The sequence below is a fragment of the Monodelphis domestica genome, chromosome 5 (assembly GCF_027887165.1).
Source record: "Monodelphis domestica isolate mMonDom1 chromosome 5, mMonDom1.pri, whole genome shotgun sequence".
NCBI lineage: Eukaryota > Metazoa > Chordata > Mammalia > Didelphimorphia > Didelphidae > Monodelphis > Monodelphis domestica.
In genome coordinates this window covers 166,557,512-166,574,156 of record NC_077231.1, presented here as the reverse complement: position 1 = coordinate 166,574,156, position 16,645 = coordinate 166,557,512, and the positions used below count along the sequence as shown (strand labels likewise).

General features: G+C 35.3%; 1 protein-coding gene across 1 annotated transcript; it reads right to left on the bottom strand.

The window, feature by feature from the left end:
* Nucleotides 1-17: 17 nt before the first annotated feature.
* Nucleotides 18-15,317, bottom strand: PSMC2 (proteasome 26S subunit, ATPase 2). Its single transcript, XM_001364838.5, has 12 exons — nt 14,793-15,317; nt 13,033-13,070; nt 9,756-9,837; nt 9,233-9,332; nt 7,912-8,043; nt 4,828-4,900; nt 4,314-4,409; nt 3,453-3,617; nt 2,400-2,487; nt 583-785; nt 394-490; nt 18-299 (listed from the first exon to the last, which is right to left on the bottom strand). The coding sequence occupies exons 1-12, from the start codon at nt 14,860-14,862 to the stop codon at nt 142-144; spliced, it is 1,302 nt and encodes a 433-aa protein (XP_001364875.1). The 5' UTR covers nt 14,863-15,317; the 3' UTR covers nt 18-141.
* Nucleotides 15,318-16,645: the final 1,328 nt, after the last annotated feature.

Sequence of the window (16,645 nt, the reverse complement as noted above, 5' to 3'; positions counted from 1 at the left end):
AAAAAACAAACTCTGGAAAAAGTTTATTTGTTTATTAAGCACTAATTATGATGGTTAAACAAGTCTATGTAACTGAAATTTTTCTTTATAAGAACAAGTTATTCCAATTGAGAAGCAATTTACTTTGGAAATTTCCAGTGATTAGTTGTATGTCATATAACGAGGAGTAGCACTGAATTTGGCATATGACTTAATGACCTTATTCACAGCTTCCAAGAAATCTTTCTCAGTGGCAATTTTTCGTCGTGCTCTGATGGCAAACATCCCTGCTTCAGTGCAAACACTTCTAATTTCAGCACCTTTCAAATTGAAAGAAAAAGCAACTCAATTCAGAAACTGAATAAATGCAAAATGGACAGAATAATCAAACAATGAGCAAGACTATTCACTTACCAGTGCTATTGGGACACAGCCGTGCTAACAACTCAAATCTTATATCTCTTTCAACACTCATTGAACGAGCATGAATCTTGAAAATATGTGTCCGACCCTAAAAACAGAAAAATTAATAATGCTAAATCCCAAAAATATGGGAGGGAGGGAGGAGCCCAAGTATTTCAAAAGTAAAAATGAATTTCTTACCTCCAGATCAGGTAAGCTAAATTCAATCTTTCGATCCAGTCTCCCGGGCCTCATTAATGCTGGGTCCAAAGTATCAGGTCTGTTGGTAGCCATTAGTACTTTAATATTACCTCGAGGATCAAATCCATCCAACTGATTGATAAGTTCCAACATGGTTCTCTGTACTTCATTGTCACCCCCAGCTCCATCATCAAAACGAGCACCTAAAAAGGGTAAAAACTATTAGGCTGCATTACAACTTAGGAAGCAAAAATATCAACCGTATAAAAGGAAAATACTATTCTAACATTGGATCATGTTTACTTTCTGTAATTTACTATGCTAGAAAGAGTTATGCAAGAAAAACAGCAATTTTATCAACTAAAACTCTTACAAAATGTCTCCTTTATAATAAATACATTCCAAAGCTTATAAATAAGTTTAGCCTATTCCTGTGTTTTTGCTCAATTATTCTTCTCTTCTTTTCAAAGATAGGGTTTAAGACTCCACAAATTCTAAAAAAAAATCCCTCAAAAGTCAACATGGAACATTATGCTTAATAGTAAAAAACAATACCTTATAAAGGAATATCAGGTCAACTTCTTTCCCCTTCCCTATCCTCTACTGAAGAACATATCCACTTACATCTCTTTTAAAGCATATCTTATCACAATGTGGAGCTTTATTTGGCCTAAGATTCCTATAAATATATACCTGTGAAATGGCCTGATAAAATTTCAGTATACAAATCACTTATATTGTGGCACATCTGTATACTTACCTGAATAACATTATAACACAGAAATCCTGTAAAAAGTATCATGGATAACAATGTAGAACTAATGTTTGTATTGCTTTTCTAAACTACTAACCATTTCCAGCATGGTAGAATGGAAACTTTTCATTCTTCCACTCACTATTGTTAGTACAAATAAGGAGGCTGAATTTTTAAGTCTTCTAGGTGCCTTCTCGCTAACTCTGGGATCTTATGCTCTTTTAAAATTTCTAATACAATAGAACATTGTTAAAACACAACTTAGAACTGCATGAATTTGGATACACTCCAGCTTAAGGCAGATGTGCTCTTTCCCATCACAAAAAATAGCCTTAACTTTTTAATACTAAACTCTACAGGGAATAGTGATGATATAACTTTTTAAAATTAATAGCGAGTGCAAAAGAAGCTCAAATTACACAAGCATATAAAGAGCTATACATACATAGTGTTAAATCATATCTCTTGAAATATAACTACAGGAGCAGAAAGGTGGTTTACAGGACAGAGAGCCAGGCCTGGACACCAGAAGTCCTGGGTTCAAATGTGACCTCAGAAACTCTTAGCTGTTTACCCTGAGCAAGACCCTTAACCCCAAATGCCTAGTCCTTACTGCTCATCTGCCTTGGAACTGATACTTAGTATTAAAAAGAAAAAAAGAAAGAAATATAACTATGATGAAAGTCAACGTAATTAGTTTGCATGTTGGATATTAGTAAAACCATGCACAACACTAGCACTACAGCAAAGTCTTATTAATTTAAGTAATACTCACCATTAAATATTGGAATGCTACATGGTACTAATCTAGTATAACCTAGTATTATAATGAGAAGATAAAAAAGGCCCTTCTCTAACAACTATTTCAATAAGCTTATCTATTTTGCTTATGTAATTCTCTTAAAATGAGTTATCCCAAATGTATAGACTTCAAATATGTTAGAGCTGTTAAGCAAGTTAGAATACAGCACACTGTTACCATACTATAAAGACTTCTTTATTTTCACCTTATAATTCTTGCACATTCTGACCCCAAAGTAGCTTTCTTAAATGTTATTCATACCTCCAATGGCATCAATTTCATCAAAGAATATAAGGCAGGCCTTTTTGGTTCTAGCCATTTCAAAGAGCTCACGGACCATTCGGGCCCCCTAGTGAGAAAAAGAGAAGTTGAAATATGTAACTCAGTCAGCGTAATAAAACTTTAAGCATAATCAAACAAAAATAATGCTCATATTTTTGCAATGCTACCAAAAAAAATAAAACTCAACCACGGCAACAATCAGCTCAAGACCCAAGAGTGGCACTTTCTTTCCAGGATTCATCCACTCATCCCCTCAACAATACTGTTTACATGATCATGTATCCTATTAAAAGAAGGCAACACCTGTGAGTCTCAAACAGGTCAGACTAATGTCCCTTTAAGAAAAAACAATAACCCAAACTCTAGCCAAAAATCCACTTGTAAAATGTTCTGTACATCAAAAATTTCAATAAGCAAATTAAACTCTTGCCTGGTATTCACTGTAAAGTAATTTTACCAATAGTGAGAAGTGATAGAAGAAGAAAAAATATATTTTCCATCCCTCCCTAAAGTATACATATTTCTGGATTCATAAATTCATCACTGCCACACAGACCACATAAAGAACCAAAAGATGGGGGCAGCTGGGTAGCTCAGTAGATTGAGAGCCAGGTCTAGAGATGGGAGGTCCTGGGTTGAAATCTGACCTCAGACACTTCCTAGTTGTGTGACCTTGGGCAAGTCACTTAATCCCCACTGCCTAGTCATTACTCTTTTGCCTTAGGACCAATATACAGTATTGATTCTAAGGTGAAAGGTAAAGATTAAAAAAAAAAAAAAGAACCAATGTTAAAGAACAAACAGCCCAGGGAGTATCATACAGCTAGAATTTATAACACTCTATATAAATAATATGACTGCTTAGAGTGAGACATCACTTTAACCCCTTTCTATCTGAACTTGTATTGTGTTTCAGTCATTCAATAACTGTCTTTTCCTAGGCCCACAGGAGTAACCTAGATAAAGAGTTTTTCCTTTTGCAAACTGTATTATAAATCTCCTGCTGCTTTGTTTATAATAAATTAGCTTTACCTCTCCAACATATTTCTGCACAAGTTCAGATCCAATAACTCGGATGAAGCAGGCATCTGTTCTGTTTGCAACAGCACGAGCACAAAGAGTCTTGCCCGTGCCTGGGGGCCCAAAAAGAAGCACACCTTTTGGGGGTTCAATACCAAGGTTAACAAACCTCTCTGGCTGCAAAGAAAAAATGTAATAATAATGCATAAGGGAAATTTGTATAAATACCTACTTATGACTAAAATTTTAAAAATTAAAATCTTATGTACTAATCTAAAGAAATGTTATTAACCTCTAGTCTTGGTCACAAAGAATTGCTACATATTATTGTTATCAACATACCATCACAAGGTTGTTCTTACTGTTTGAGTGATCATGGTGAAAGTAGTTTAAATACTTCTCTATATTTCATAATAATTTTGACAAAATTTTAATTGAAGTTAGTACCTTTCCCCCCCTATTTTGAGTAGCTATCATTAAAAATAGCATCTACTTCATATGATGTCTAAATTCTCTAGTTTATAATTATTTTACTACATCTAAATTTCTGATTTAATTTAAACACATTTCCTATTGATATCTTCAGATCAGTTATTGGTCCTGATCTACAACAAGCCTTCATACATCTGAAAGGTAAATAAAGTCTTGATTTCTGATCTTCAAACAAACAATTCTTTTAATTTTTCATCATAAGATGTTTTCTCAAAACCTTTAAATATGGACCTACTCAACTTTCTTTTCTTTCCTACTGAAAACACTTGGTTTTAACTGCTTACACTATTAAAAAAAAAAAAGAAATCACTCTAAACCATAAAATATTCGATCACTACCTCCATACAAAGCAATTTAAAGCTGATTAGAAATACCACTTACATGAAGCAGTGGAGTTTCAACCACCTCTCGTAGCTTCTCAATCTGTTCTTTGCAACCACCAACATCACTGTATGTAACATCAGGTTTTTCTTCCACCTAAGTGGGGAAAATATACAATTAATTGCAAGTTCTGTGTCTTATCTACAAATATAGACTCTTAACCCAAAAGCAAGACTTGAAGCAAATAAGAATTTTAATAAATAATTTTAAACATGTAGTCCAATACTTTAGAACTCCCAATACCTAAATTTTGCAGTGTTATTGGGAGTAGGAAAATATCTGTAAGTTGATCAATACTTTGCAATGCATCTTTTTTGGAACTACTTTGCAAGACTATTAACTCCTTTAACAGACAGCTCGCAAATTGGGCCTTGGTACATTAATATATATATATATATGGACAGTCTGCCAGTTACAAATATTGAACAATTTTCAAGATTATACTTATACTATATATAATTATATTAATTCTACTTCAATGATACTCTTTATTTCCCATCCCACAATAACTTACCTGCATCATGGTAACTGTTGGGTCAATCTTGGGAGGCAGAGGAATATGAATTTGATACTTATTTCTGTCCACACTGAGGGGGAAAAACAAAAAGCCTCACTCAAACATCTCAAATTAAGACAGAGAGAAAGGTCAGAAAATGAAAGCAACACGCTCACACTTGGCTATAAAACATGGCTTCATAGACTAAATACAGATGAAGAAAAGAATTATTGGTCAATATTTATTAAACGGTTCTATGGCCTTAGACTAGTCAATTGAATCTCCATTTGCCCACTTATTCTGGCAGCCACAATCCCAACCTTACACACCACATTTTGTAATAAATAACTAATTATTTTATGTTACAATGTATTTTATGTTGGAATATATGTTTTCTAAATGCTTTCCTAATAAATAATCTATAAACAAATACAAGTTGATAGTTCATAATCTCTCTCTTGGGGGGAAAAAAAACCTCTTATCTTCCAATACTAATTATTGGTTCCAAGGCAGAAGAGCAGTAAGAGAGCTAGGCAACCAGGATAATGTGACTTGCCCAAGGTCACTAAGCTAGGAAGTATCTGAGTCCAGATTTGAACCCAAGACCTCTGGACTCCAGGCTTGGCTCTCTACTGTACCACCTAGCTGTCTTTTTCAAAATCTCTTAATACCATTTTACTTCTGAATAGTACTTTTAAAACTTTTCAGAGAATTTAACATCTATTATTTCTATTATTATATCATCTTTTTTTTTAAACCCTTGCCTTCTGTCTTAGAATACTGTGTATTATTCTAAGGCAGAAGAGTAGAAAGGGTTAAGCAAAGAGGGTCACATACTTGCCCAGGGTCACACAACTAGGAAGTGTTTAAGGTCAGATTTTAACCCAGGACCTCCCACATCTAGGCCTAGCTCGATCCACAGAGCTACCCAGCTTCCCCCCTAATATCATCTTTATAAAAACTCCTTGAGAAAATTGAGGCAGAACCAAAAACAATCAAATGACCTTCCTAAAATCACAAAATTATTTGGTGATAGTGCTGGGATTGGAAGAACAATCATATCTAACTACCATGTCGTACTAGCACAAAAATCTTGGCATCTTGGCTTTGGAAAGTGCTTTGGAAGACTAAATTATAAAGTCCCTATCCTTAAAATTTGTTCCCATATTGATTCTTTTTGATAGTTAGAGCCATCACTGAGACATAACCACTGAGCTTGGGGGTAGAGGAAAGGAAGCAAATTGAGGGATCCAAATGAACAAATATTAACTACCTAGTATGTACTAGGTAGGTATGCAAAGATGGAAAACAACACAATCCCTGCCTTCAAAAAACTCATCATTCTAATGGTACAGTGTGATGGGAAGGCATATATATATATATATATAATATGTTTTAACATAAAGCCAAGTGAGAGCAAAGGAAAGACCCAGGAAAGTGGTGTATAGAAGCACTTTTAAGGAGAAAGGAAGAAAATAAGCATTTATTAAATGCCTACTATGTGCCAAATGCTTTTCAAATATCTATCTGATTTGATCCATATAACAACCCTGGGAAGTAGGTGTTATTGTATCACCACCAAGGAAATTGAGGCAAAGAGAAGTCAAGTGACTTTGCTCAGCATTACACAGGGTCTGAAACCAAATCTGAGCTCAGGTCTTTATAACTCCCGGGCCAGAGCTCAATATCCTGTACCACCTAGCTTCAACATAAGGAGAATAAAAAAAGGCTTATGGAAAACACAGGAGCTGAGTCAGAACTTGAAGAAGAGAAAGATAAGAGGCAGAAACAATTGTGCTTATTGTCAGAATGGAATATAGTCTAAACAAACATTAAGATAAGAATGCATACAACAAAATTGAGAAATTTTTCTGTCTGGCAGGAAAGAAACACAAAGTTGAACAGTATTAAATATGACTAGAAATGGAGGTTGGAGACAGAAAAGAGACTTTTTATGCCAGGTTAAGAAGTTTGTGATAATTATGGAGGCAACTGAGTCATTAAAGGATTTTCAGCACAGACATGAGATGGTCAGACCTGTCCCTATCTTAGAAAAGTTTTGGCATTTATGTGAACAATGGAATCCAGAAGAAAATGGAGGCAGAGAAATCAGGCTAGGGCCATAGATTTAAAGATGGGAGGGATCCCAGTGGGCACATTCTATATGGCTTTGGAGGTCACTTCCAGTTCTACAGCTATGACCCTATACTGTAGTCCTAAGCCATCACTTGATAAAGAAGAAAACTGAAGCCTAGAGAGGCTGTTGCAATTGTCAAGATAAAGTGATGAATCATTAGGAGCAGGAAGAAAGCACTGTAAACATAATTTATATGTATGTTCATTTTTATAATTTTGATGTTATAATGTAAATTGTTCAATGATAAAATATGCTATCCCTGACAGAGAGGTGATGGATTTAGAATGCAGAATTCACTCACATATATACATAAATATGAAGGTGTGTGTATATATATATATATATATATATATATATATATATATATCTTCATATATATACACATATATATTCTATATATAATCATCAAGGATTTTTTGTTTGACTATCTATACTTATTACAAGAAATGGGTTTTCTTTTTTTTTCTCCAATGGTGTAGGATGTATGAAAGAAAATAGATTACTGTTCATTTGTTTTTTCAATGGTGGTGGAGAGTTATTGCTATAGACTTGCAAAGCTTTTCAGGTAAGATGTATTTCAGAACACCATTCCAATGAGGTCTGTACTGTTAGTTTTACTTGTTTACTTAATTACAAGAAACCTCTCATGAAGTAGGGGTGATATGTAAATATTTACAATGCAAAGAAAAAAAAACACATCAACAAAATTTTATTTTTAAGAAAAGGTCACTGATGATCTTGAAGAGAACAGTTTCCATAGAATAATGGGAACCTAAAGCAGACTGCAGGAGTTTAAAGAGCTTGTGGTGAAGAAGTGGAGGCAGCAAAGGAAGGGGGAGCCTCAAATGGAATATTTCATTGATAATAGTTCTTGGTACATGGGATTGAATAAATGCATTCAAAATAAAGTGAGCAGTGTGTCACAGTATCTTTAGTGAAAGAAGAGTACAGTAAAGACATCTTACCCAACTCTCATTCCTTCTTCAATGTCAGTGGGTGCTACCTGATCACTAAGGTCCACCACAAATTTGGCAAACTGTTTCACGTTGATAATGTATTTTGGGTCCTCTGAATCAGCATTGATTATCTTTGTACACCTAGCACAGAAAGACTTATGATTAGCATGAGGAAAAGACACCATACTGCAATAAGGTAAATGGATTCTATACTGTGGACATACATAAGGTAAATTGAGACCTGTAGATGAGACTGCTCAAAGTAATGCCAGTTTTTATTTAATGTTTATTTTGGTTTTTTTTACAGGTAGATAGAATTTTTTCAATAATCATTTTCTGACATTTTGCAATCTAAGTTTTTTCACTCCCCCCTTCCCTAAGCTCTCCCTGAGATGGCAGGTAATATCATATTGGTTATACATGGGCTATCATGCAATATATATTTCTATGTTTGTCATGTTGGAAAATGACACATATTGCTTATTCTAGAGAAAAACTCATGAAGAAAATAAAGTGAAAAATGGTATGTTTCCATTAAAAGTAGTATTACTAAAAACTAACATTAAATAAAGCAATAAAATCAAAGGAATCATCTTCTCAAAATACTTCATTACAAATAGCATCATACATAAGCTTGCACATCCTATTGACGCTAGTTCTAACAGCCTGAAATATGACAAAGTGCTTTATATATTTATTTATATGTATATGTGTGTATATATATTATAAGCAAATTAGTTATTATCCTCAATTTACAGATGAAGGGAGATTAAATGATTTGCCTATTTTCATACAAAAAGTATCAGAGGTGTACCTGAAATCTAGGTGTCTCTGAGTCCTACACCTTACTAATATTAGCTGACACTGCCTTTCTTTATGACACACTGCTGCTCTTTGTAACAGGAGAAATTATGTGTATGCATATAATAATGAATAAAGGATATATTATATTCCCATACTCAGAGGATGGTAAAAATAAACATACACTTTATAAAACAGAATTCACGGTAGAAAAAAACAACTTAAATAGTTTACCTAACCAAGAATCATAAAAATCTGTAAAGAATTAATTTTTCTATTCTACTTTACTGAAAAGCTTCACTGTACAAAGTTTCTCAAGACCACTAAGATGCATGAAAAACAATTCCTTTGTGTCAATCATTCCTAAGGGTCAACTCTAAAGAACTTTTGTAGAAAGCTTAACTTACTTAGGATCTAAAATGAAACTTTTTAATAGGTGCTACAGTTATGTGTCAGAGAGATCCTGAAGTATGAAACATTTATCTTTAGACAAAATTAGATAGAAACACATAAAGAATGGCATCAATACCTCGCAACCTGCAGGGGCTGTTCACTCTGAAGGGTCTGTTTATCTGCAGCCAAATCCCAAAGAGCTGGGGGAGCCAAGCCAGTATCTGACTCTTTAATGCCTAAGAAAAAAATATTAAAGTCGTTGAAAAGTATTTTAAGATTAACTTGCTCTAAATTAAGTTATCAATCTATATTTTAGAGTCAAATTTAAAATTGTCCTTAATTGGAATATTGATTACATTTCAAATAACTTTATAATAAGATAAATTCCATATAACAAAAATATTTCCATGCCTTAAATAATGGTCATTTATTATACTAAAACCCAGATTCATGCCAATCTTAAGGAAAGAAGCTATATCATAAGCCCATAAACATTGCAATGGTTATATGGTAGGTACAGTGAAACAGACTGCTAATAAAAATGAGGCTCAATTAAAAAAAAAACAAGAATCCAGAAAATATACATTTAATGAAAGCAAAATCTGAATTAAAATTCTTACTCACATAATTTTTGGAGAAAGGGAAAGGAGGGAACATACCAGTGAGCTCATTGATTTTCTTAAGAAGTTGCTGGATATCATCTTCTACTTGCTTGATCTGTCTAGAATAAGTACTCTGGCCCTGGAAGATGAAATAAATTCTAATTAGTACAACCAAACAACAGTAACTTATAGACTATAGATAAAAATTTTTGTGCAATTGAGGGTCTATAGTTTTAGTATGTTACTACTACCTCAGGCTTATAAGACTGACAGCCTAATATCTATATCATTTTCACACTATTCCTTCCAACTACAAATACTGTCAAACCCTCTATTATTCAAATTTATGAGCAAAATGTCTGCCTGACATGATCAGAAAAACAGATACATTCATGTATGCAAATTGGGCAAAGATTCACAATATTTGGTAGAATTGTATATTTTTCATTCTAATTCATTTCTATATTACTAATATAGAAATAAACATCTGCTATATAAATTATTTCAAATTCCACTCAATATAGAAACATATAGCCTTGATTATGTATAACAGGAAGTTAATTTATTTAATAACTTATAAACCAAGAAAAGGAAATCTTAGTCTGAGTGACAAAAAATTTCAGTACTTTAATGTTGTGATATGACTGCCATCTAATTCATAAAACATGAATACTGATTAGTCAAAAGGCAAGCCAATCCAAAAGCATGGTTAATTTACACACTAAATAATGTACTCCCAGGTAATAATGTTATCACTCTTATTAAGTATTAAGTCCAATAACATTTTTAGTTTTCATTTAAGAACACAAATAGCATCTAGCCCCATGGTTCTCATAGTATGGTCTGAGGACCACTAGCTGCACCCAATCCTTTTAAGAGATCTATAGAGTCAAAAATACTTTCACAATAATACTAAGGCATTATTTAACTTGCAATTTTAACTACTTATCTGTGGAGAGGCCAAATTTTCCTCATGTGCTTCAACCAAAATTACACATAACAGCAAATTAAATAAAATATGAGAATCCAATTGTCTTCTATGAAGCCAGACACAAAGATTTTTAAAATATGTAAAACAGTGCTACTCTTGTAATTAATTTTTTGTTTGTTTTGGAAAAGTTATTACTCATGGAAAATGTTTATGTTAACATGGAATAGGCTCATTGTTATTTTTTAATGAATGTTTAAAAAATGTATAAATTTTAATTTCTAATATAGTAAATACTGATAGATAAAATCCATATAAATAAAAAATGACCTCTTTAAAGTCATTAACAATTTTTAGTGTTTTAAAGGGGTTCTGAGACCAAAAAGTTTAAGAAATACAGACTTTGGGGGCAGCTGGGTAGCTCAGTGGATTGAGAGCCAGGCCTAGAGGCAGAAGGTGCTGGATTCAAATTTGGCCTCAGACACTTCCTGCTGTGTAACCCTGGGCAAATCACTTAACCCCAATTGCCTAGCCCTTACCACTCTTCTGCCTTGGAACCAATATATAATGTTGATTCTAAGGCAAAAGGTAAGGACTTAAAAAAGAAAGAAAGAAAAAAAAAGAAATACACACCTTGCCCAATATTCTCTGATATAGACATCAAATATATTGAAGTACAGCTCATCTGTTAAGATCAATCCTGGACTGTGTGACCCTGGGCAAGTCACTTGACCCCCATTGCTTAGCCCTTACCACTCTTCTGCCTTGGAGCCAATACACAGTATTGACTCCAAGTAGGAAGGTAAGGGTTTAAAAAAAAAAGGATCAATACTGGAGCCTAGGAATATGCTGTTTTCCTTAATAATCCCATTATGAGTCTATTTTATTTATCTAACCTTTCTTTGAAGCTCTATTTTTAGCCTATAGCACTTCCTAAAATAAGAGCTCCATACATTTACTAGCTCACATGAAACAATACTATCTTTTTTGTCTCTTTCAAGCTTTAACATATTCCCTTTTTGTAGTCATCCTGGATTTAGTGACCATCACACCAAGTTTACTTTATCTCCATTCCCATTCTCCACTCACTCATTTTCTTATAGCCTCCAATCACACCTCTTCTCTACATTATTTTTTAAAACTGAATTCTCTAAACTTGTTAGTCTATCAACATATGGCAGTCATCTATGACCTCCTAAACCCTTAATCCTGCACTGGACAATTCATTACCTTGAAGAGCTTAGTGTTAACTGAGAGTTAAGGGAACCACCAAGCATTCTCTTCTCCAATGTATCTAATTTTGTCAATGGTGAAGGGTATTCTCAATACCAAAGCAGATCACAAATATCTTAATTCTAAGACAATCTTCAAGAGCTGCTATAGACCAAAAAACAAAAACAAAAACAAAAGCACCCATCATTCTGGAATCAACCTGATGAAGAGTCTCTCCAGCTTAGCCAAACTGACCCTCATTCAAAACACATATGAGTCTCATACACCAAAAACTTTCTAGACTGGCAATCTCTGCCCTAATTTGCAATCTCCTCACCTACCCTATAAAGACCCAATGTGATCTTAGTAAAAGCAGCAGAGAAAGACTTTAAATGTGATAATTAGGTAATTTACAAATAAGCATTTACAAAGGTACTAATTTTTTTTAACTCTTACCCTTCTGTCTTAGAATTGATACTAAGCACTAGTTCTAAGGTAGAAGAGTGGTAAGAACTAGGTAAACTGAGGTTAAATGACTTGCCTAGGGTCATAGAGCTAGGAACTCTGAGGTCAAATTTGAACTCTGATGTCCAGCATGGCTCTTTATCCACTAAACTACCTACTCATATCTAAAACCTCTACCTAGAAGATCAACTTTTTTACATTTCTACGTAGAGAAATATTAATTGCCTAAGCTTTGTTTACTATCTCAAAGTTTCTTCAACATCCATGACAAAACAAGTTCTCCAATTCTATTCTGCCTCAAATGTTTTGATGTGGAATTTTGGCAAAGACTTTTTGGAAGTTTACATTCCATTCACATGCATATAATCTCCTTCAAAGAATAATAATCTGTTAGCTATTAATGGTTTTGTCTTATAAATATCATATCTTCCTTTCAATAATATGCCATTCCTGATATAAAAGACTAAAAACTTATTCAATTAAATTATTTTCAATATTTGCCATGAGTTACCTATAAGTTTACTTTCATCCACAGAAAAATATGTAGTTTTTATCTACAATGGCTGACAGAGAAAACAACCAAAAATCAAGAATACTTTTAAACACAAAACTGAAGAAGCAATTATTTATTATCTACATGCAAATTATACTTACTTAGGGTAGGTAAAATATTACAATTCTTAGTTGCACTTAATATTCCAACATTTTACAATTAAACAAAGAACTTACGTAAGTTTTCAACAAGGCAATATCACCTTCATCCAGTGCTGAAAAGACAGAGACAATACGTTAGTTTTAAGATCAAGAAACAATAGTTTTGTCTTATTTTTATTTTTAAAATACCTTTTGTCTTGGAACTAATACTAAGTATTGATTCCAAGGCAGAAGAGTGGAAAGGGGTAGGCAATGGGAATTAAATGACTTGCCCAGAGTCACACAGCTAGTAAGTGACTGAGGTTACATTTGAACTTAGGATCTCCAGGCTCTGGGCCTGGCTCTCAAACCACTGAGCTACCTAGCTGCCCCCTATGTCTTTCTTTAGAGGAACTCATCTCAAGAAAAAACATTCTTGGATCTTTATTGAGAATTTCATTAACAACTAGATACAACACATCTAAGGATTTTAAAATCCTTAGTACAAGTACAAGTACACAAACATAAAAAAACAATGGGTATACAGTAGTTATTTTTCAAAGGATAAACTATGAGCTCAGTAAACAAATGTAATATACTCAAAAATACTGAGCAAAGAAAAAAATTCCAAGTTGGATGATCAATTCCAGGACACAAAATATGAAAAAATTTTCCAGTAGGTTGGCCTGGAAATTTCTTGGGTTCCCAATACTGAACATGCTTCCAAGAAGAGAAGGCAGGAAATATGAAATAGGATCTTGACTGATTCCTTTTTTTAAAAGGTGCTAGGACTTGCAGGTATTTAAATGTAAAGGAGATAAGGCCAAGTTAGAAGATAAGAACATTTATGTGAAATGCAGTTTATGAGGTGAAGAAACATTTATGTGGAAAGAAACATTCCAGTCAAGATAAAAATCTGGAGAAGACAAAATAAGGAGAATATTACCACAACTGGATATTATGCCCACGTCAGGAGAGATCAAAAATCATTCAGGGTTTCTATATTCTTCATAATCTCCTAAACAAAAAAGTACCCCAGCTCTACCACTTTTGTGTGAAGCACTAATTAGGTAAGTCATTAAACCTCTCTAAAAACGTATTCCCTTCCTTAATAAAATTTCTAGATTTAGGGAAGAGTAAGGAGGCTAGTAATTGAGGAGTTCTAAAATCTCTCAATCTCATCTCTAAATTGCAGGACCCTAGCCAGACACCAAATCCACTTTGACGGGAGAAAGTAGCACAAAGTAATGGGAAAGAAACGGAAATTTCTCCAAATACTTCCACAAAAGATGATCTTTTTTAATGCCTTGGGGAACAGTTAATGTAGTTATAATGAAAGAGATTGGACCACGACTAAAAACAAATAACACCAGAGAAAACTCCCTTGACCCCTGACCCCAGTAATAATCTCTTTCCCTGAGGACCTATCCCTATATATACACTTGCTGGTCAAGTACTCTCACGTCATTCCCCCACTCCACAGGGGTTGCAGAGTGAGTGGTCGTCGTAGCGCTCCCACTTCGTAATGGGGCTCCACACACAGTAGCCGTTCAATTAATATTGGCTGAACTGAATTGAATTAACGATGATCCCAGAGCTAGAAGAAACCTCAGAAATAGCACAAATCTATCTCCCTTTTTAACAGGGCTAGGTTGGGCCCCTCCGGGTGGGTCAAGGAGGGAAGCAGGGGTTGGGGGCGAATCAGGGCCGAGGCAGTGGGGGCCATGGCCTGGGCCCCAAACCCCGGGGCTCCTTCTCTTCCTTTGCCCCTTCCCTTCCCCAGGCCGACCTGCGACAGGCCCCTCCTATACCCTCGCACTCCCTGCCCCCTGGCCGCGCTGCTACGCTCCACTGACCTCGGATGGGTTTATCATCCTTCTCCTCTTCTTTGGTTTTCCGCTGATCGGCGCCTAGGTAATCCGGCATTTTGGGACTCGTAGCTACCTCGGTTCCTAGGAGCGATTACACAGCAGCTTCCCCTCCACTTCCGGAGGTCCCTCCCATTTCCGGTCCCCCTGTGGAACTGGTGCTGCAATTTGTGGGTCCGGCTCACTAGTGGTGCCGGGCCCTGGAACATGTACAGGAAGAAGTCAGAGCGAGTTCACCCCGAGTTCGCCTCCCGCACTTGGGATCTCCTGGGGGAGCCCCCATTTGCTCCATCTGGGGTCAGTCGGCCTTCATTCCCCTCAGAGGCCTTACTACCCGGCCAGTATTACAAAGAAACTCTTTTTGACTCCATGTCAGCCTCCGGACTACCTTCCTAACAGTCCGAACTGTCCCACAGAGCTGTCCCTAAAGGTAGTGAGCTCCCCATCACTGAAGGTCTTCAAAGACTGGGTGACCATTTGTCATCAAGAAACCAGTATTTATTAAGCTCCTATTATGTGCCAGGCACCGTATTGAGGATACAGAGAAAGGGGGAGGGGTGGGAAAACCAGTCTTTAGCTCATGGTCTAATGGGGGAGGGGGAGAGAAGATAAATCAATCAACAAACATTTACTAAACAAAATTAAAAAAACAAAAATGAAACATATTTATTGAGGTAGCAATTGGACAGGATGGTTTCTGAAGGACAACTCTGATATTCTTACTTTTCTACTTCTGTTGTAGCCAGTTACTTAATTCTATTTTTTTTTTAATTAAGGGCTTACTATATGCCAATCACTGTCAAATTCTGAGGAAGACAAAAGCTTAGAAAAGGCATGATTACAGGGGCATCTAGGTCAGTCAGTAGATTGAGAGCCAGGCCCAGAGACAGGAGGCCCTGGGTTCAAATGTGGCCTCAGACACTTCCTAGCTGTGTGACCCTGGGCAAGTCACTTAAACTCCATTACCTAAGCCCTCTTCTATGTTGGAACCAATATCCAGTATTAATTCTAAAATGGAATATGAGGGGGGTTTTTTAAACCCTTAACTTCTTCTTTGAGTCAATACTGTGTATTGGCTCCAAGACAGAAAAGTAGTAAGGCACAATGGGAGTTAAATGACCTGCCCAGGGCCACACAGCTGGGAATTGTCTGAGGCCAGATTTGAACATAGGACCTCCTGTCCTTAGGCCAGACTCTAAATCTACTGAGCCACCCAGCTGCTCCTATGATTCCTATTCTCATGGACCTAGTTCACAATCTAGTAGATCTATCATAAATATTTATAATATATAATATTATCTAATAAGTGGATTTAGGGAGGAGGAGGAGCTACCTAAAGTAAAGAAGGGGAAAAGAAGGAAGATTGTTACTTATGAAGATCTTAAAAGATTTTACTTTTTCTGAGTACCTCAGAATCTGTATTCAGTTTTAAAGGATGAGTAAGTATTCAACCTGTTTACCATGGAAAAAAAGTATACTCCTGACAAAAAGAACAGCATGACTAAAAGTAAGGAACAGAGAAACTCATAGGTAGATTTGGAGAATAGTTAGTATTTGCCTGAAAACTAATGTATCCTAAATAGAGTGATATAAGATAAAGCTAGAAAGATCAAGTGGTACCAAATTTTCAGTGCCTCTAATGACACTTCAGCAAGCATTTTTAACTGACTTCTTTGTACAAGTACTGTGCTACATGCTGGGAATACAAAGAGACAAAAATCATACCTGAGGAAACAATACAGTATACATGGGATAAAATGAAAATAGTCACAGAGGGAAGGCACTAGAATTAAGAAGTTTGGGAAAGGCTTCTTGCAGATGATGGGACTTTATCTGAGACT